The sequence below is a fragment of the Thermobia domestica genome, chromosome 1 (assembly GCF_964235325.1).
Source record: "Thermobia domestica chromosome 1, izTheDome1.hap1.1, whole genome shotgun sequence".
Classification (NCBI taxonomy): Eukaryota; Metazoa; Arthropoda; class Insecta; order Zygentoma; family Lepismatidae; genus Thermobia; species Thermobia domestica.
In genome coordinates, this window is record NC_137454.1 from 205,864,713 (window position 1) to 205,886,283 (window position 21,571).

The 21,571-nt window shown below is 36.5% G+C and overlaps 1 protein-coding gene across 6 annotated transcripts in view; it reads right to left on the minus strand.

Annotated features, from left to right (window-relative positions):
- The window catches only part of Isha (Insulator su(Hw) mRNA adaptor), a 183,647-nt gene that overhangs the window by 14,026 nt on the left and 148,050 nt on the right, over positions 1-21,571 (minus strand). Inside the window, exon 21 of one of the 6 annotated variants that reach the window (XM_081769073.1) lies at positions 6,682-6,857. The exons of 4 other annotated variants lie outside the window; for them this stretch is intronic. In XM_081769073.1, the coding sequence (XP_081625199.1) occupies positions 6,709-6,857 (149 nt within the window). In that variant the 3' untranslated portion in view covers positions 6,682-6,708. Of the gene's footprint in view, positions 1-6,681; positions 6,858-21,571 lie in introns of those variants that run through there. One more of the 6 variants, XM_081769063.1, reaches the window with a different exon arrangement.

Genomic DNA, 21,571 nt, shown 5'->3' on the forward strand with positions numbered 1-21,571 from the left:
TAGCAACACGACGACGCTTGAATTTTCCTGTATCGAAATTCTGCCACAACCATGAAACTGCAGCATCCATGAAACCACTTTCTGCAGCACTGTAAATGGAAGTTAAGTAATAATATAGCAGCCACACTTGGCATCTGGGAATTGTTTTAGACATCTTGATTGGCTAAATGCCTGCTTCAGCGTTCTTCACTGGCCATTTCATGTTCAATTACAGAATGGCTTGTCATTACAACTTACACTTACTCTGTTCTGCAGTGTTTTACGTTGCACGACATAGCTGAATTTCAGCGCATGAACTTTCACCCCATTAAAATGTAATTTTTTGAGAATGGCACGGTGGATGGTTGGTTGTAACATACAAAACCTGACGGCTTTAGTACGTCGTGTCGAGGATTCTCCGTATTCAATGTATTTAATTCCACGCAAAACCCGTGATGTCAGCTTCACTGGGGCCTATTTCAGATGTGGCATAGTCTTTGATACACAGTCTGTCGTTAGTCGCGTTACATACAGTCGCATTAATATCATTCACAGTGGAGCATCTAGTCAGAAATCGATGTTCGTGGCATTGTTGAACTACAATGGAACAAACTGAAGTATGCATCAGACACTGTTATAAAGTAGCCTTTCCAGAATCGATTCGCTAGGGCGATATTAGACTTCGCATAACACGCCTACTTTAATCACACAGTACAAACATCACACACTAGTGCCTCAGTGTTACAACTCTCACGTTTCTGCGTTGCACCTCTGTCGTACCGTACCCTTTCCACTTTCTTCTATATGTAAGCCTATCAACCTCTCTACAAAGCAGGCAGATTTTGAGAGAAATCACATCAGTAAAAATTTAAATTGTATCACTAGAAGCTAGGAAATAAAGCTTTAACAAGAATTAGTACCTTAAATACGCTTTCTTCCTTCAGCTCATAGCGATAAAGTTGATTTGGAGTTCAACGTCCCTTTCAGCAGCGAGGCTATATGAGACGGGACCTACTGATTAACGTGGAATCCGAACATGAGCTCCCGCCGGAAATCGAACCCAGGTCTCCCACGCCAAAGGCGCATACGCTAACCGCTTAACCACGAAGGAGCTCTTATAGCGATAAACTTTAAATTTATCCAAGTGCAGGGGCGCATCCAAGGGGGGCCTACCGGGTCTGGATATCTTCAAAACTCAGTAATTGCTTTAACCCGTAAGTACTCGCGCCCTTTTTGTGACACTAGTACTCGCGCGGGGGTCCAGTAGATCCCCAAATTGATATTTGTTTTATTACACTAAATATATATTTTTTTTAAATAATTAAGACAATGTGGCGTAACTCTAGACATGTTTTTAAAAGTATTTACTGCAATCAGATTTCTTAAACTCGTTTTGAGATATTTTTTAATATTTTTTCATCAGGACTTCTGGCTAGCAACACAAAAGTACCTGGTTGGGGGTCTGTGAACACCCCGCACTAGTACTTAAGGGTTAAATAACATACTTTTTCTTTGTCTGAACCAGGGACAAACTCACTGGGATCTACTAGGTCCAGACTTTATACACTGAAATCCCCCCCCCCCCCAAATGTCTGGATACGAGCCTGTACTAATGTGACTTCTCTGAAGAGCCCACATTTTTTTTTTTTTTTTAATACTTGCCGAATGGTGGGCGAAATTATCCAATTTACAAGGATTTTCCTACTCATCAGAATGATTTAAGACTGACTGACAAAAGTATTTTTCTTTCTTTGCAGGATTCTATGTATCTTGAAAAACTATTTACATCACAAGGTCTATCTATTTTCTGGTAGACAAAGAGGCCTTAATTGCAGTTTTCATCACAATTATATATTAATTGAAGCCGTCCAAATTATATATTAATTGAACTTTATGAATTGGAATAATCAATTTAGGAATCCTATTTTCAGTTATAGGTGTTCAAAATCATAGATTAGTAAACATCAATTAATCTGAACATTAAATGTCAGTGTACATGATTGAGCACTGACCTCATGGAGGTGGAAACATCTATTTGGTGAGACAGCGGAATGAATTGTGTGTAGCAGTAAGCACACCGACATAGAAAGCCGGAGGCTCAGGCTCATTTCCTGGGTAGTCGCCTTTTTTATTGAATTCCCACTATAGAAGATACCCTGTACAGGAAAACCACTTATTTCCCTAAGTCCTTCGTAATTTCTTCACCTAGTTCACGTTCGGCTTCGTAATTTTCAGTTCAGTTTCGTCTTGATGAGGAAAGAAATGGTAAACTGATTATACAGGGAAGCGGGAGAACTCCAAAGGAGCAGCACTGGCTTGAATCGAAGTAGAGGCAAGAAATAAGCGTCTGCCACCGCACCAGAATACTATTACTATTACAACAAGTGTTATAGATGTCCTATATAATAGTTTGTCAATAATTTTTTAAGCTTGAAATAATAGAAGCAAAGTTCATTTTTGTGTGCTTAGGTATAATTCATTAATATTAATTTCAAAATGTTTACAGTAATGGGTGATCAGGGTTTTTAGTACAGAATTTCCATTATTGTAGGCAGATTAAGCCAGTATATGGCAAAATTTACGGGATGCGGATCGGAGATGATCGGATATTCTCCGTAGCTTGATGTATTTCATATGTAAATGATAAATATCTTTCCACATATTTTCTATATTTTAATTTCGAAGTTCTTTACTTCCTCCACCTTCTGTAACAAGTTTTTAAGTAAAATTTGCATTAATATTTAAAACAATGTGATTTGCTTTTGTAATCACAGAATTGGCATTCATTTCAATATTAACCAGTATTAAACATAATGCAATATTTACGAGTATTGACTTTTCCAAAGGATACGTTTTATCGGAACTTAGTGCGCATCAGGCATGTAACTGAAAGTAGGTGCGCATGAGGTACACTCATGTCCAAAATGATTGTCGCATATCTATAATTGTCTTCTTGTAAGAATATAATTTAATAATGATTTTGCAGTGTACTTTTTATACTGATACTATATGTACAATTCGCGGCAAAAAACCTGCAACATGAGGATGTAAGTTTATTGTGAAACTACACCTAACAGCACAGGGAATGAACATAACGTCTAAGTGGAACGAATCACGCCAGGATAAACCTCGGCCTCCTCCCGTGCATACTTATTTTGGAGCAAAAGACTTAGTCATTTCACAATAAACTTATATGCTCATGTTGCAGGTTTTTTGCCGCAGATTGTACAATCGGGAAATGTATATTTGTGGTAAATTTCATAGGATAAGAGTTATAAATACGAAAACTAGAATAAGTAAAACAAAATGTTGCTAAATGGACAAGAAAGTTTTATTTCCGTTTTATTGTTCTTATTTACCGCTCTTTCGACATGAAATTCACCACATACATGTCTTTGCCGATTATATACATACTAACATTATAAGAAATACCGGGCGAATTCTTTATTAAATTATATTCCTACAACAATATATTTATAGACATGCGACAAAAATTTTGGACATGAGTGTACATATTCAATTAAATTACGTAATTGTAATCTAAATCTTCAAGAAACATTTGGGAAAGTGTTTCTGTTGTTTGGGTTATTCCTCGTGTTTCAGTTTCCATTATTAAAGCAGATATTCAATATTGTTAACCGTTTCTGGATATAAAAATACTGAAAGGGACTGATGCTATTTATACTTCAGGCCACAAAATATAGTGTGAATTATGTTTAACAAACTTTGGAAACTACTAAATGTGAGTTTCGCGTAATCGTTTGCTTCAAAGCATAACGAAACAGTGACGCGGTGTGAAAGAATTAAGCCGAGTAATAATAATAGTAAAAGGTCCCCTACATATTCCATTCAAGTAACTCCTCAAGTATTCGCATCAATGCTGGTTGAACGACCGCACTGCCAATACAATCTGGTTTTGCCATTGGGCATCCATGCACTGACATACCTCACACTGCTTGATTTTAGTGCTCTCACTGAAACTGGTATACCAGTGCTACTAGGACATTGGCATACTAAGGTGTGATTCAGGTTTATTGTCCCAAACTTTGAGTTGGCACCACTGCAAACAGGAGCAAGGAGTGAAGCCGCCTTGCACTCAAATTGTACAGTGACCTATGTGTGTGTGATAGCGACAGTACGATTCACATGGGCAGTATGCCTAAATCAAAAGGGACGGAAAAGCAAAACATTGCGATTGCCAGGTTTTTCCAGGAGCAGAATTGTGATCGTCAGGTGACAGTGTCCTACTTCAAAGAACAAGGTGTGTGTGTGAGAAGGATCAACAGAGTAATTAAACGATTTCTTGACACTGGTAAAAGTTCGATACAACACAAATTCAGGGCCTCAGCGCACAACATGTAACCAGAAGATGATGGAAAAAACATAGGTGTTCGTGAAACAACCAAATCTGTCAACGCGACAAGCTGCTCTAAAACTAAACATTTCGCAAGCATCAGTGATGAGAAATCGGCAAACAGCCGGAATTCACTCACGAAAAAGACAGACAGTGGCAAAAATACGAAAAGATGAATTGGGGAAGGCAAAGAAAAATTGTGCAAAATTGTATAAGAAAGCCATACTTCGGGAGGTAACTTTTTCTTCATCATCGATAATGAAATAAAAGTCGAATGGGAGGCTTCAAAGATGAATGCTAATGAATACGTCTCTATTGCCCAGGGTGCCAACCCCCTCTGGAAGCCATGATAAAACCGAAATCCAAATTTCCAAAGAAAATGATGGTGTGGCAGGTACTGACACAGGATGGGAGGCTTTCTCCAGCGTTTGTGACCGAAAAAACATTAAACAGTGAAATGTATGTATCCAATTGTCTACGACCATTTTGTTGCCATGGATACATAGTCTGAACATTGCCCAGCCCATTTTATTTTGGCCGGACAAGGTATCACCGCATTATGCTCAGATCACCGTGCAGTTTTTGGAGAACAATCACATCTCAAATGTGTCACGAGTTGACAACCCAACGTCTGTGCCACAGTGTAGACCAATTGAGCGGTTCTGGACTGTGGAGAAGAGAGAAATGGTTGATAAAAAGCTTCCTTGCGAGAACATAACGCAATTTAAGCGAAATTGGACCCGTATTTCGAAGAGGGTGGCTACAAAACACGGAAAACGCCTTTTTGCCAACTTCAAGAAGCTGCTGCGCGTGACAGGAAAAGAAGGCCAATATGCTGTCTGCTTGAAGAAATTTTAATACATGTATGTATCCTGTAGTCTATGAAATAAACAGTTTTGGTTTGGGAATCATACTTCATTTTTTTTTTCTTTTTCTTTTTTTTTTTTTTTTTTTCGTTTTGGGACAATAAACCTGATTCACACCTTATCAAACATACAAAATTACTCGCTTTACAGTTGATATGAGAAAGCTTTCGTAGATTTACGGCTACTCAATTACGAAAGAACAATCTTCAACAATACTTTATATTGTTACTAACGTGGAGTAAGAACATATACCAAATTACCAATTATCATTTAGGCTTCTAGTTAACCTAATTCTCTAACAGGTTCCGTACTTTGACACAATAGATTAGGAAGTCGCTATCATCATAATTTAAGTAATACAGAAATATATTTTTTAAAAAATATTATCGATCATAAATCTTTAAGAAAACTTAATAAAAAGACCTCATGCTGTGAACATGTTGAGAGTGACACATAATTTTATAAAACATTAATCCTGTCTTAGACATCTCGCAGTTTTTTTTTTTTTTTTTTAATTATATACAATTAACTGTTCAGATCACTTTAATTACAAAATTAAAAATTCGCTCAAAACAGCTCTTGACTGTAATTAGTAATTTTAATTCGAATTTACAGAATAAAATCATGGTGTACCTTCCCCTCGGAGGATCCAACATTCAAATTAGTCCACTGTTACGAAGTTATTGGTAAAATAACAATGTGGACTGCATATATACAGCATGGGCCATAATTCGCTTGACACTAGCAGTTATTCACTTCTCAACTGACTAATAGCAAGTAGCAGTAGCTCAATGACGCAAGCAATACCTTATGGCGTGGTTCGTGAATACGTTGTAAGAGGCGATTTTATATAAAACTTAAACCTTGTTGATTAAGTTTACAATGAATAGACAGTTATCAAAGGATGAACTTATATTCACACTTAAAAAGTTGTGACTATACGACCACAATTAAAAAGATTTGATTGAGTTATTGGTGCAGAGTTTTCTGCGAATAATGCTTTTTTTCTGAAAGAATTACGGATCAGAACCTTTAAAACAGCATATTACTCTTCAACTTGATAAATTGTCATCCAACATTAGTAATGTAATATGCTGTTCTATACTTTAAAAAATGTACTTTGTACACCGAAAATGATGGATACCTTGAACACTTGATTGAGGTAACCTACCTTAATGTTATGATACAACTTGTAGTAATTTCATAGTTTCGTATTCGATATATAAGCCATTTCAAGTGCATTTTTTGTGGTATGGCTTATGACTTATCCTATACTTCTGCCAGCTACTGTATACTACTTTTATTTTTGCTCTATGCAGAATTCTGCCTAACAATTAAAAATGTAATCTAGTGTACTTCTAAATTTTATTTTCCTTGTTTCATTATGGAAAGAAATGATTACATTCGTTGTATACAGATCATTTAACATTAAACTTATTGCATTAATAATTACACATTTAGTTTTACAAGAAAGCACACAAAAAGAAAGACTATTCTAGATCTACGCAACTAATTCAAACTGTTCACCAGTTCTCCCCAATAGTTCAGTATAGGTTTATGAACAAAGTTTGCAGCTTTGCATGTACCATTTTCCATATTCATCCTTGCTTTCTTTAGTTTCCAAAGTTCTGAATCAATGCATGTCAGAGAAATATCATCTAAAGACGAGAAAGAGAAAACAGCCTTTATGTTCCTTTCGGAGTATTGACTGATTACCGAAACAAATGATGAACGGATTAAATCAAAATTATTTTGTGGCAACCTACCACAACAGCTTTTGGTTGTCTTTAGGTATTCTATTTAAATTGCTTTTAGCTTACGTATCAACTGACATCTAACAGATATATATATATACGAATAATTATGCCTTCATTAGTTCCTGCGGCTTACCTGTTTACAGTGAGAACAAATTTTAATGCAAGTGTTTCTGTGTAACTTTCCTCGACTTTTTAAAAAATTTTATATAAATTTTATATAAGTTTAAAGATCCTTTTAGCATCAAAGTAACGTAAGATGTAGACTTCGAGTTTAATGAAGGATCTGAATTATATACACTCCCAGAATCGAACCCGGGCCTGTCACACGGAGATCTTCGAAGACAAAAACAAAGGAGTATTAAACAAAGTTATGGTGCAACTTACTATTTGTGTGTATTTATATACAGAAATAATTTGTTCCCGCAATGTTACGATTTTACTAGAGTTTAAAGCTGGATCTGAGTCACGTGTATCAATATCAGAGATTAAACTCACGATCAAGCGGACAACACATATAGGAAATGAAATAAAACGTTCTAGGAAACGGGACAACACCGAGAAAAACAATGCATACGATTTTTCTACCACAAAGTGCTCTTAGCATGATCTGGGACCGAACCAGCGACGCTACGTACCAGAGGTAAGCACTCTAGCACGAGCCCCTCGACCTCAGGGTATGTAAGAATACAAGATAAGGTGATAGTTTTTGTCTACTATCCTTGCATTATGTCGTGGAATTTTAGTGCCTTACGACGCAACACAAATATGTCGCAATTTTTCATTGTAGATGATATGTATGTAATTTAGAGTAATATGAATTTCGTTGGTTGGTTTCGAGTTTAACGTTCCTTTCAGCACTGAGGCTATAAGAGACGGAGTATACAACTTAACGTGGAATCCTGATCATATACACTCTTACCGAAAATAAAATCCGAGTAACCCGCGCCTTGCTAATCACATAACAACGATGGAGATCTCAAATAATTTACAACTGAACATATACAAATGACGACGCACAATGGGATGGTTAAATGAAAATTCGCTTGAAAGATCCGCTGCGTGCTAAAGAAATAATAATAAACGTACAGAAAGATAATAATGGGTAAGTGCCAACAAGCACGGGACAGTTTATATCGTTATCGATTCGTTAGACTGAAACACTACAATCCTGTTCCTTTAATATTTATCAACAATAATACACGAAAATATTTTGTTCCCCTTTCAAACTAAAATGCCATATTAATACGCACAGTAGAAAGAAAAAAAAATCCGTTTGATACACGAATATTTTCATAGATCTTTCGACATTTTTTAATTATTTTTTTTAAAAAACTTCAAATCCTGGATTGAAGCCGCTCTCAACTACGCCTCATCGAGGGCATTAATGTAAGCATTCAATACATAATACTCCCGATTATAGCAGACGAAAATTATGTTGTGGAATTCATTCTTCGCTTCTGAGCAAGATACTAAAGCCAGTTTAAAATGGAGCTAGCTTCCTAAAGAGCAAGTATCAAGTTATACGTTTCGCAGTGTAGCCAAATAAAAAATTGAAACATATTAATTACTTTTTTTAATTTATTTTTTTGTTTGCTGTGACCTCATGTAGCTGTCTTATACCGGCTGGTTTTTATACTCATAAAAACAGGCACAAACATTTTAACTGTTTATGTAAATTTCGAAACATAAGGTTTCATAAGTTTCTTATTTCAATCCTGTGTGTAAAGGATTTAAGTGGTAAGTTAAAAGGCAAAAAGTTAGCGGAAATAATTGGAAGGACACTGAAGCTCTGATTTCATGTTAAAATCGATTTTTCAGTAACACATATATTTAATACATTTGTAGTCCGTTCATATATACATAAAGAAGCTCACCAAATTAAGATATGGTGTAATGATACGCTCCAATCAATATGATTTATTGTGTAAGATAGACTTGTTTGTTTTGTTTGAAATTTGACTTCAGATGATATATTTGATATTGGTCTTTGGCATTCCATTCTGAGACAATTGATCATTCGCGGGGAAATACGGGTAGATGGGGAAGTTTCATACTGTCATTTATGGAGAGAGTGCACCATCCATTTACGAACACATTATGTCTGTTGACCATTGTGGGATACTTGCGAACACGTTTGTGGTGCATTTCATGGAGTTCAGCATTGTAACAATCTGCATCTTGCCTGAGAAAGATGTGACGGATCACTCAGCACAGACAAGCCATATCAGTACTACCACATTCTGTGAACAGAAAAGTGGTTTAGGAAACTGTCCTGGATGTTGATTACGATCCAATCATTGTCCTGTGACTGTTTACAATTATCAAAGCAATCCAAATTTATCTGAAGTGACAATCCGATGCAGGAAACCTTCCAGGTTATTCCTTACACTCAAAGAACTGCATATCTCCAGATGGCGTTTCTTATTGGCAGGTGTCAACTCATGTCGCACCGATAGATCCAACTTTTTCACCGGACCGATTGCATAAAGGCTCTGAAAGACAGTGGTACCATGCCTACTAACTCGTCCGCAATAATACGAACACTTTTCCAAGGGTCTTATTTTGTAATGCTGTGTTCTCGTAACGAAATTTAACAAACAAACGGCAAATTGTGCGTTCATTTGCCATTCCTCACACAAATACAATATTGTTTTTTTGCTGTTTGCTGTGTAGAAATGTCCCAGTCTGAATTCGTAAAGAAAATCACTTGCAACTGTGTGTTTTTCATGACGCACATTCATAAATCCTGCTCAACAACGTACTACCTCTTGACTGACTGGGTACAGTAGTTTATTTGCTGGATGTATACAGGGTTTGTGACGTTAGACACGTGACTTTAGTCCATTTTTATGCTGTGTTGCTGAGATGAGTTTTTCACCAGACATATTACAGCGAACATTTTATTGGCAACGACCTAATACTTCCAAAATCTAACATACAGAAGTTATTTCGAGTTTGGAAAATATAAAGTGAATTTACAAATATTCACATTATTGAAAACCCAGCTGCTTAATATAGTTATCTTGGGTCCCTGCACACTTGATCTCTGATCTCTGCTAGACGCTACGACTTACAAATTTACGTAATGTACAGCTAAAAATCCCACGATACATTTTTCTACGAAATATTAGTTCAAAAAGCGGAAGCATGTGTGTACATTTTCCTGATACGTGTATATATGACTTTTTAAAAATTGTAATTCTCTTGTACTAACATATACTTTTACGTATCTCTTCTTTTACTCATTTTCTGAGAAAAGAAAATGGAAAATGCTCAGGTTGCTTAAAGCATCTAATTGATAATCAAGTTATCGGTGAACTGTGAAATTAGTGTTGCACCTTGGCTACAAACGTTAGCAAATGTTACGCAAGCATGAAAGCCACATGCTTTATTTAAATGTTACAAAGGGACACAATTCCAAAAAGCTCAACTTTCCGACACTTGATGTTTATTTTCCTCTCATACGTCTCCGTAGATCTCAGAACAGAGGACCTAAAATTAAAGAATGTTTTCCCTGTTCCTCTCAAGGGGTGTAGGTACCTAGAAGAACACAATAGCAATCTCAATTTAGCTTGCCTATTTTGCAGAATGTGTACCTTTTTCAACTCACTCATTCAACTGTCCAATATCGAAGTAATTTTAAAAAAAAACATCACGATATCCATAACTTGTTTTAAGATTTCGTAGAGAAGCACGAGAGTTATTTAAACATTTTTCACATCAAACCTTTATACAGCTTCAAGATTAGGTTAATTCACACCAGACAGCAAACACTTTAGTCGTTTTCATTAGTCATTTTCATTTTAAATTTAAACTACTTTGGAAACTATGTACATGAGGATATACAATATAAGGATTATTCAAAGAAATGAAAGGGTTGGCACCTTCCGCAATATCATATTTCTCTAGTATCCGTTCAGGAAGTCAACTTTATGACTCACTTCAACGAACTACATACCATCCTACGGAAAGTGCAACAATTTAATACTTAAGAAGTGTTTCGATTTCTATTCATGTCAGTACATTTTTGGGGCTGGCTTATCTTTCATTATCTTTGCCTGACGACAGAATAATAACGATATATTATACTGCCGTAACGCAAAAGATTCTCACCGAAGTAACAAATAACAGCAATAATATATATTAAAACAAACATATGGTTCTAACTCTTGTCGCCAACTGGCAAAACTGGCACAGAATGGCTATTTTTGTAAATTGAATATCAGTTGTATTAATTATAAGAGGGTATATGCACTTTTGTTTTAAGCGTCTGTAGGTTGGATGTACGGCTTTCTGCGCCCCCTAGCCGATAGATGGTACCATTGTATTTGCCTGTGGCAGACTTCAACGTTATCACTTCAGTTCACTTTGCATTGTCGTAAAGTAAATACGGCTACGCCAATGTCCGTTCACATCACAGGAGAACGGTCTGAAGACGTAATAGGAGCTGAAATCTACATAAGATGAAACTCGAGGACGAGGAACGAGCAGGACGTCCAATTACATCCACTACTCATAACAACATTGTGCAAGTCCGTCCCCCGCTTCTAATTAACCGACAAGTGACTATTGATGAAGTGGCAAACCATATGCACAAAGGCACATTCCCTAAAATCTGTGCGAGACGAGTCCCAAACCAACTCAATGAAAAGCATAATCGTGCGACAATCTGTCAAATTCAACTGGACGTCAAGCTAAGTAACAAACTTTTTGAAACGAATCATCACTGGAGACAAACATGAATCCATTACTTCGAGCCACAAAGCAAACGCCAGAGCATGGAATGGGAACACCCCCGAATCAGTAACAGATGCAGAATTTTGATAGTGTGAGTGCACGCTGTGAACAGATTAGACGGAGTCAAACAAAAATACTAACATGCACGTAATAAACACGTTTATGCACGTATTTAAAGAAAAGTCATATGTGGATACTCAACCTGTAAACCAGCCATGTGCAACAGACTGGCCCGGTTCGGCCAGCCTGACTCCTTATTGAATATATACTTCTTACATAATCTTAAACAGAATTGAAAGTATTTGGTCTAGGAATTAATTCGTGCGGGTGGATAAGAGATGGCGCAACGAACGGAGCGTCCCACAGTTCCGTGTATCCACACATGTGTTGCAAACCCCTGTCATCGCGTATCGTTCGTAGTATAGGGCAGTGGATTAAAGCGTCAACAACACCAGTTTGTAGTTAAGTGAACATGGCGCAATTTGTGCCTGATAAAGTGTTTTTGCGGGGTGTCCTGCTGCATTACTTTAACATGCAGAAAAGTGCGACTGAAAGTCATCGTATTTTGGTGGAAGTGTATGGTGACCATGCTCTAGCTGAGCGAACGTGTCAGAAGTGGTTTGCACGGTTTAGAAGTGGTGATTTCGGCTTGGCAGACCAAGAGCGAGCTGGACAGCCAAAAAAATTTCAAGACGAACAATTGACAGCATTGCTCGAGCAGGATTCGTGTCAAACGCAGGAACAACTTGCAGCAGCATTAGGCGTTGATCAAACAACAGTCTCCAAACGCTTGAAAGCCATGGGAATGATTCAAAAGATGTCACATTGGGTTCCACATGAATTGAAAGACAGACGTTGAAAGACGAAAAACCATTTGCGAATTGCTGCTTCAACGACAGAGTTGAAAGGGGTTTCTGCATCGAATTATTACGGGTGATGAGAAGTGGATCCATTACGAGAACCCTAAACGAAAAAAGGCCTGGGTGAAACCAGGTGAACCAGGTCCATCACAACCAAAACGAGATATTCACTGTGCAAAGGTTATGCTGTGCATATGGTGGGATATGAAAGGTGTGGTGTACTATGAGCTGCTGCAACCGGGTGAAACTATGAATGGAGAACGTTATCGACGACAATTAATGCGTTTGAAGCAAGCTCTGGCCAGAACACGACCAGAATGGGAGAACAGACATGATAAACTTATTGTTCAACATGATAACGCTCGCCCACATGTCGCAAAACCGGTCAAAACCTATTTAGAAAATGTCGGATGGGAAGTTTTACCCCACCCGCCGTATTCACCAGACGTTGCTCCTTCGGACTACTACTTGTTCGATTGCATGAACAACGATTTGATTGGACAGCGGTTTACTTCTTCAGAAGATATCGAAACATGGGTCTCTGACTGGATCGCTTCCAAGGATGAGGACTTCTTTCGCCACGGAATCCGTACATTGCCTGACAGATGGGCGAAAGTGGTGGCTAGCGATGGACAATATTTTTCTTAAGGTATTTATGTATTTTGTGTTTGTACTACAGCTTCAATGTGTGCGTACCAACCGCACGAATTAATTCCTAGACCAAATATTTCCCGGATAACTGATGTTCACCTTGAAAAACATCATCCGCGTTGGAACATCAATTGTACCACAGAAGATTGAGAGTCTGGTTCAGAACATGAAGGATTCAATTCCCCATTAAAATTATAAATAAATAGATTTTTCTGCTTTTCTTTAGTAAATAAATATTTTCGTTATCATTACAACAGTTCCTGTGATGTTAGTGTAGGATGAACAAGTTTCTCCATTAAATACAGCCATTCGAGTGTTATGAAAATGATATTCATTGTCTCATACGGACCTCGACGCCAGTAAGTCCTCTGTAATTGGTCCACCCTTGTTCCAACTCGCACATGCCTGCTGTAAACTATATACTGAAGGAAATATTTGAAAAAATCTAAGTGTATAAGATTTTATGTATCACAATATAAACAACTTTAAGTTCAAGAAGCACAAGAGATTTAATGCTGAATGGAACCATGCCTATAGAGTTTTCAATGACACTTTCAAAATTCATGTTCAAAGAAATCGATTTTTAACAGAAAGAAACATGATGGAGTAACATGAGCCGCGAACATAGATATTGAAAACCGAATGAACTGTTGTAGGAAAATAAAGACCACAATTAACGCTGCACTCACTGTGTAGCCGCCTATGCCCCAAATCTTTAATTAAAAAAAAAAAAAAAAAAAATCCAACAGAAAAGTAATCCTCACACTTCTTGGGATTTACAAGAGCCAACTTCGCCGTAGTAGAACCAGGATTTCCAAAAACCAAGATTTTTTAAAGCCCCCTTTTTTGGTTTAAATATACGTATCTTGCTTTATATATTGAGATTACATATGGATAGAAAGAGTCTCTTTGGCTTTAACGTCTTATGCAACAGAAGTAATGAAGAACGAGAACTATAGCTTAAATAAGGCTGCCACATCTTACGTTTTTTCCATAAAGTTTTGTTTTTCTGGTACGTTATACGTTTTTATTTCCCGTAAAACGATTTCTTCCGTTTTTTAAAACGTGGATATTTTTAAAACGTTTTTATACGATTTTGTTAGATTTTTTTTTTAATTAGGGGAACTAATCTCTCACACACTGTTAACAACGTAACCCAGCAGTTAATATTCGGAGAGAACATACAAAAGGTTGCGTTTTTACCTCTATCTAGCAGGCACCCCAACCTTACGATTAAGAATAATTTGGTTTTAGCATCTGTCAAGATAGTCTCGATCATATTGCAGTTTTGTTCGATCATGATATACTGATATGAGAAACAGAAGCCACTGTGAACTAATAAAAGCAAAACTTCAAATGCCCGTTAATTTTGTAAATACGTTTTACAAGTATTTTTTAACGTATAAAAAAGAATGTAGAAGAGATGCAATCTTCATTAAAATACAGTTAAAACGCAACAAAGATTTGGGTAATATACTTGATTGGTTGGATTTGTGTGTAGGATTTCTTTCAACACCGAAGTTATATAAGACAAGGACGTATGGCTTCACATGGAATCCGGACCACATAGCAAGTTTTTTTTTTTTTTTAAATGAAACTTGCCCAGTTTCCAATCAAAATTATTTTGCGTTACTATGTGAACCACACATGTCTGTGATATATAAATTCTTAATATCACATATCTTCTGTTTTTTTTTCTTCTAAAATAGTAAAAGCTTCCTTTTTTCTCTCTGAAAAATCGGCAACCCTATGCTTACAGTAGGATCCGAACTACTACTTTGTTTGCACCCTCCATCTGGACACCTTGATTACAAAGGCGACGACTCTACCGATTTACCCACGGAGGACACCTGATAGAAAAAACGTTGTACTGATGCTGCATACCTGTGAATACTGCATGAGTTACTTCAGAAATACAAACACAGTTGTACACGTGAAATCACTGCATAGAGTTATACACGTTATTAAAATAAATCAAAAATTTCTATAAACTACAGAGTTTATTAAAATCTAATTTAGTTCAAACTGGAGTTAGAAATAGTCTCTCGCCCCAGCCGGGTCCGCCGACTACGGTCTGGGAGAAAACCCTTTTCGATCGTTTGAGATACGAGGAAATTTCATGAATCCACAAGATCTGTGAATTTTGTTTTTAAATTTATTTATTTGTTTTGATTTAAACTAATGTCTGTAAAAAATCTGGTATAGACCACGGTTTAACCTGAGTAGAACATTATCCTTGAATTGAGACGAAAGTCTTTTATGTACTTCAGCTCCTGGTATATCTTCAGATCACAAAAATCGGATTACGGAACACTATTTTTCTGTGGTGCACACGGACAGTGGCGCAGCAATATACTTCGCAATAGTACAATGAACTGAAGTGATAACACTGGAACCTTACATAAGCGAAGACAATGGTGAAATCTATTGGTTTGAGAGTGTAGAAAGCTGTAAAGCCAACACAGAGACAATTAGAAAATGCAAATACCCTCGCTATCTTCTATTGTTAGACGACACTGTAGAACTAATAACGAGCATGCACGTCATCTGTCGTGTAACTGTTATATAGCTTTTTTTTCTAAAACCAGGCCTCATAGTTGTCTGGTCTCTTGTAAATAGTTGAAAAGTGACCAAAAGCAAACGAAAAAGTGTCCAAAATCCTCATCATGCCCCTTTTTTCCTTTGTCAATTTCTCTGTCACCTCTCTCTTTGTTGTTTTGTTTCTTCTTTTTGAGCTTCCTCCTTTCTTAGGTTTTCTAAGTATGCTTTGTAGTTACGGTAAGCAGACTTAGCAAATGTAAGAACCTTCTGAGTAAGTGAAACCAGTTCTGGCCTATTTCCAGATTTCTTCATCATAGACATTATATTTAACTTAGCACTGAGAGTTCTCAAAGCCATGAGATATTCAAATTCATCACCTACTCTTAAAAAGAACATACGAGAAACCTAACACAAGACGAACATGATGAACCACACAAACAACGTTGAGTGGAGCATTAATTATTACGAGAGAAAACTAAAAGCTATTATGATAGAAGAAAGAACAGGCACAGATGGGTTCTCAACCCCACCTTGAGAGCTTAAGCATCCACCAACCATCCACTGTGCTTTAGAAAGAATAAAAGCTGAAGTGAGAATAAAGCAGATTGTTTCACATGCGGCAGCAAGTACTGAAGCTTTCAGAAGAGTAATGAGTAACATGTTTCTGCCTTTTTCCATTTATTTTTATAATATTTTTCTTAGAAAATAGCCAATGCAAAACATAAATCACACGAAGTCACTTTACCTACCAAAAAAGTAACGTTTAGTGACAAATTTGAAAAAAAGTAACTTTTAGTTTAAAAAAAAAAAAAGTGATTCGCTATGAGCCCTGTAAAACATAAAACAAATTTTAATTGTTGAACATTATCTCGCCAGTCGTTCTTATGCACCTATTGTAGACTAGTTTAATCAGTTCAGTCAGTGTCTAATCATTCAACAACAATAAGATTAACTACCTATTCTCGGGAATGCGTTCAGTTGCAGACAAGAAGAGATCCGCAAGATAGTCCATTCTGAGTAATGCTACACTGGAATAAGTTAAAGAAATGATGAAGTATCCGCCTTCAAAAATTTGAGGAAGATACCAGACAATCACAAACGGATGTAAGTGCTCAGATAGCTATGAAAAATTAAAGCTTTGTGCATGTTTCCTGTATCAAGGAACTGAAAGAGTCGGATAAAGAAAAACGTTTAGCGTATACTCCATTGTTCATGTATTGATTAGATTTTTTGCATCGATTAAGTGTTTCCATCATAGTGACTTCATCAACAATCCAAACAGTCGACTTCGTCGTATGGACATCCACATGTGTTGCGTAAAAGAATCTTGCATTGTCAAAAAGTAGAAATGTGGTGTGCTGTCACTCGTCGAATAGTGGGCCCCATTTTCTTTGAAAATCAATGAACACTAGTGTAACAAGACATCATTACATAGTTTATTTTGCTTCTTGAAGTCAATTAATGTGGTTCATGGTTCTACCAAAATGTTGCCATGTATCACATTCACTGAAGCCATGCAGTTGTTGTGCGAGTTTTCCGATACCCGCATTATTTTGAAAGGGTTATGGGTCCCCGTGTTCACTAAATTAGTCGCCCGAAATATTTTCTTTGGAAGTATCTTAAAGAAGGATCAATGCAATAATCTGCATACATTGGAAGACATAAAGAGTAACATTATGATAAATGTTAACATCGTCAGTTTACAAGTGGTCTATAAAGTAGCCTCGAACATGATAAAAAGTGCTCTTGTATGCATTACTGTACATGGCGGCCATCTCGAGCACATGTTGTGAAAACTTCGTGCTTCGAGTTTGTATTTCTACGTACTATGTAAGATACTAAATATTATAAAGACCTTGTAGTTTGTCTTGTCCTTGTTGTGTATGTCTTGTAGTTTGACAAAATTTACTTAACTCTGATGTGCATGGCTTCTCGATCACCATGAATATGTATTTTTTATATATATAATAATAAAAGGTAGGGCCACTGCACTGAACTTTCTCGCAATTCCTTAAAGTAAATCATGTTGTGCCGCAGTTACTAATGAAACAATTTCCTGTGAAATACGAACAAAATTATAAGGCGTATTCGGAAAACTTTCACCCAAACACAATTCTCACCCCCAAAAGTAAACTATCCCTTGCAGATTTTTCCATACAAAAAGACTTATGCTATATGTATGTTAAGATTATTAATAACATATCTGTTATAGAATAAAACAAAATCGCATGACTGATATTTTACAAAACTAAAACACCTAAGAGTAAACTACCCCTTGTGGATATTCTTATGGAAGTGATTTATGCAGCATTATAGGAATAATAATGAAATAGAACTAAAATAGTCTGAGTCATTTTCGAGAAAGTAGTCTGGAAAACTCATTCCTAAGAGTGAACTATCCTTCGTGATTTTCTCAGGGCAAATGAGTTACGTGATATTGTCAGGTTATGAAATACAGGTATAAAGAAAACCGCCTGAGTGATTTTTGAGAAAATCGTCTGAAAAACACTCACCACCAACAATAAATTACCCCTCGTGCAGAAAGATTCGAGTTATGCCATATTGTCAGGTTACTAATGAAATATTTATTTACGAAACATGAAGAAAATCGCCTTAGACGGTTTTGAGAAAATAGATCGAGAAAAACTCACTGCAAGAACAAACTACTCCTCGATTTTTACCAGAGAAATGACATATGCCACAATGGAAGACTATTATTGAAAAATTGACTTATGAAATATAAACTAAATTGTTAGAGCAGTTTTAGAGAAAATCGGAATATATCTTTGCTAATATGTCCAGACAAATAAATGTTATAGTTTTACGTCCTACAATTATATCCCTCACGCTAAAGGAGACAGATTAATGAAAGTAAAATAATTTGTGAATAATACTATGGGAGGAAAGGGAAAACTCCCGGAAGACCCATGGATACAATGTTGTTCATCACAAACTTACATGGCCTGGGATCGAATAGGGACCCTTCCGCCTCTCTAGATATCAAACAAGCGTGTTTCATTCCACAGTGAGAAACAACAGTAAACCGCAGAATTAAAACGATTCGGAAATAAGATGAGACTTTATTCTTCGGACAATGAATTCATACTGAAAAGTGATCTCTTTCTGTCTTTTACAGTTTTTGGTTTCAACGATTGATACATGTGGAGATGGAAACTACTCTTGAAACAATGAATCAATAATAATAATAATAATAATAATAATAATAAACTGTATTATTATTATTATTATTATTATTTATTATTATTATTATTATTATTCACTGTTTCTCACAGTTTTTGTCTCAAGGAATTCAATATTCAGGCTTAAGTGGTAAAATTTATTACTTCTAGTTTCAACAGGGGGATAAGACCAGACATTAAACCTACTGCTGCGACGTAGGATCCTTATGGAGATCAATATGGTTATCACTTCCGGCTTTACTGGAGAGAAGAGAACCGAAATGCGACCCGCTCTTGAAGCGCTGAATCTACATCAAAAACAGCTGCTCTCTCTCTTTACGTTTTCATCTGATCGTGAAAAGACCAAAAAATAGGATTTGTACTATATGCGGATACTTCTACTGGAACCGAATGCGAACGTAATTTTCCAGGATATGTAAATGAATTGCATGCCTTCAATGGTTCAGAACTGACTAAAAGGTGTGAATGCTAACGATCCCAACATGTTCGAATTGTTCGTCCAAAATCTTGCCAATACAGCACTATCGCAGTAGAATCAATGCAAATTCAAAGCGGAAAAAGTTTACAAAAACAGTGTTTAGGAGAAAACACATGTCAAGTGGAAATATAAATTTAAGAAGAGAGACAATAATTCATATGATTTTGTATTACATTATATCGATTTGATCAAAATATTTGAGCCTGGATTGAAGACTACTCATACTAATGAAGACACTTTCTGCTGGACCCATAATTACACACGTGTACTAAACCAATAAAAACCTTCCCGATTTCTACATTCAAAAGAGGTGTCAGATGACTGATTTGTCAACGCCTACGCTAAAATGAAATTCGGACAGTATATAGGATTTATAAGTAAGGAGGAATTTTCAAAAATTCATCAAAGGGGGCGAAATAGGATTGGTAATTACTACGCTAAAATGTTATATTTCTGAATCCCCTGCAGATAGAGACAAATTAAATGTGTGTTTATACTTTTTTTTTCTATTTGATCTACAATGAAAAAGAAGGGGGGTGAGGTTCCAATTATTATATTAAGTTTAGATATGAAATTTCGTATTTTAAAAAAAAAAGGATTGGTTGGTTCGCTTATCTAAGTGAAATACATAAAAATACGTGTTTGATTATTTTAACTGAAAAGTCTATCTCCAATCGATTGGCCAGGTAGAAGTTTCGGATAAAGCACGAAGTGCCACGGACAGCTACATGCATGATGCTATAAATGTAATGCTCATTAAATCTTATTCTGCCTGCGTGAAGAATGGAGGCTTCTGCTAATTCCCTTTATATTATATTTATTACCATAAAATGAGATAATGTGTATGAAATGAATGGAAACTTCATGCCCATCTAAAGGAGACTTCCCCGCAAATGAAGTGTAAGTTCCTCAATTTGCAGCAAAACGGTAGCTCCTACAGTAGAGCAGCTACCAGATTATTACCAAGTTGGAACCCAGTAAAGGCATTCGGTTGTTGGAGGCATAGCAATAATCTATATTATAAAATTGGAAGTGACTATGTTTCTGACTCCTAATCTCTTGAACCACTCGACCAATCTCGATCAAATTTTCAACGTAGATGAGGTTCGGGCATAGGAAGTTTTTTTTTTAATCATTTCACTTTGAGGCAGAACTTAGGGGAGGAGAAGGGGAGGGAGCGAGATATATGAAAATAAATAAAAACTTAATAACTCTTGAACCATCTGATCGATCTCGATTATACTTTCACCATATATAAAGTTCGGCACCGGGATGGTTTTCATTATTTCACTTTGTCGGCGCAACGTAGGGGAGGGGAAAGGGATGTAAATGAAAATGAAAGTGACTGTCTGTGACTTCATCACTCTTTCACCCGACAGATCTGGATCAAATTTTCAATATAGATGAGGTTCGAACCTGGGATGGTTTTTATTATATAATTTTGACGGTGCAACTTCGGGGAAAGGGAGGGAGATACATAAAAATGATCAAAAAATGACCTATATTAGTGTCGAATCCATAGTTTTCGGGGTCAATGAGATGAACAGTGACACTTCTGATGCCGTTTAAATGTAAATTCAACCCCGCAACTTGGTGGAGGGGGAGATACATGAAAATGACCAATATCAGTGTCGAATCCATAGTTTTCCAGGTTGAAGAGATGAACAGTGAAACTTTCAATGCCGCGCCCCACAACATAGGGAACGGGGAGGGATGGATGGATATATATATATATATATATCAAATCATCGAAAATTACCATTATTAATGCCGACAGCATAGTTTTCGGGGTCGCTGAGATGAACAGTGATACTTCTGACGCCCTTTAAATCAAAATTCAGCCCCGCAACTTGAGGGAGAAAATGCCCAATATCAGCGTCAAATCCATAGTTTTCCCGAGTTGCTGAGATGAACAGTAATACTCCTGATGCCGTTTAAGTCTAAATTCAATCCCGCAATTTGAGGGGGAGGGGTGAGAGAGATATATTAAGGACTTGTGAATTAGGGTTTCTATTTCAACCTCGGGTCATCAACTCTAGTAAATAAGTAATTAATAGTAACTATTATTAACGAATGATGAATAGCACAGTTTGGAAGTCCAAAACTAATAGCATGCTATCCTTGTTTTCTTGCAGCCTATACAAAAGT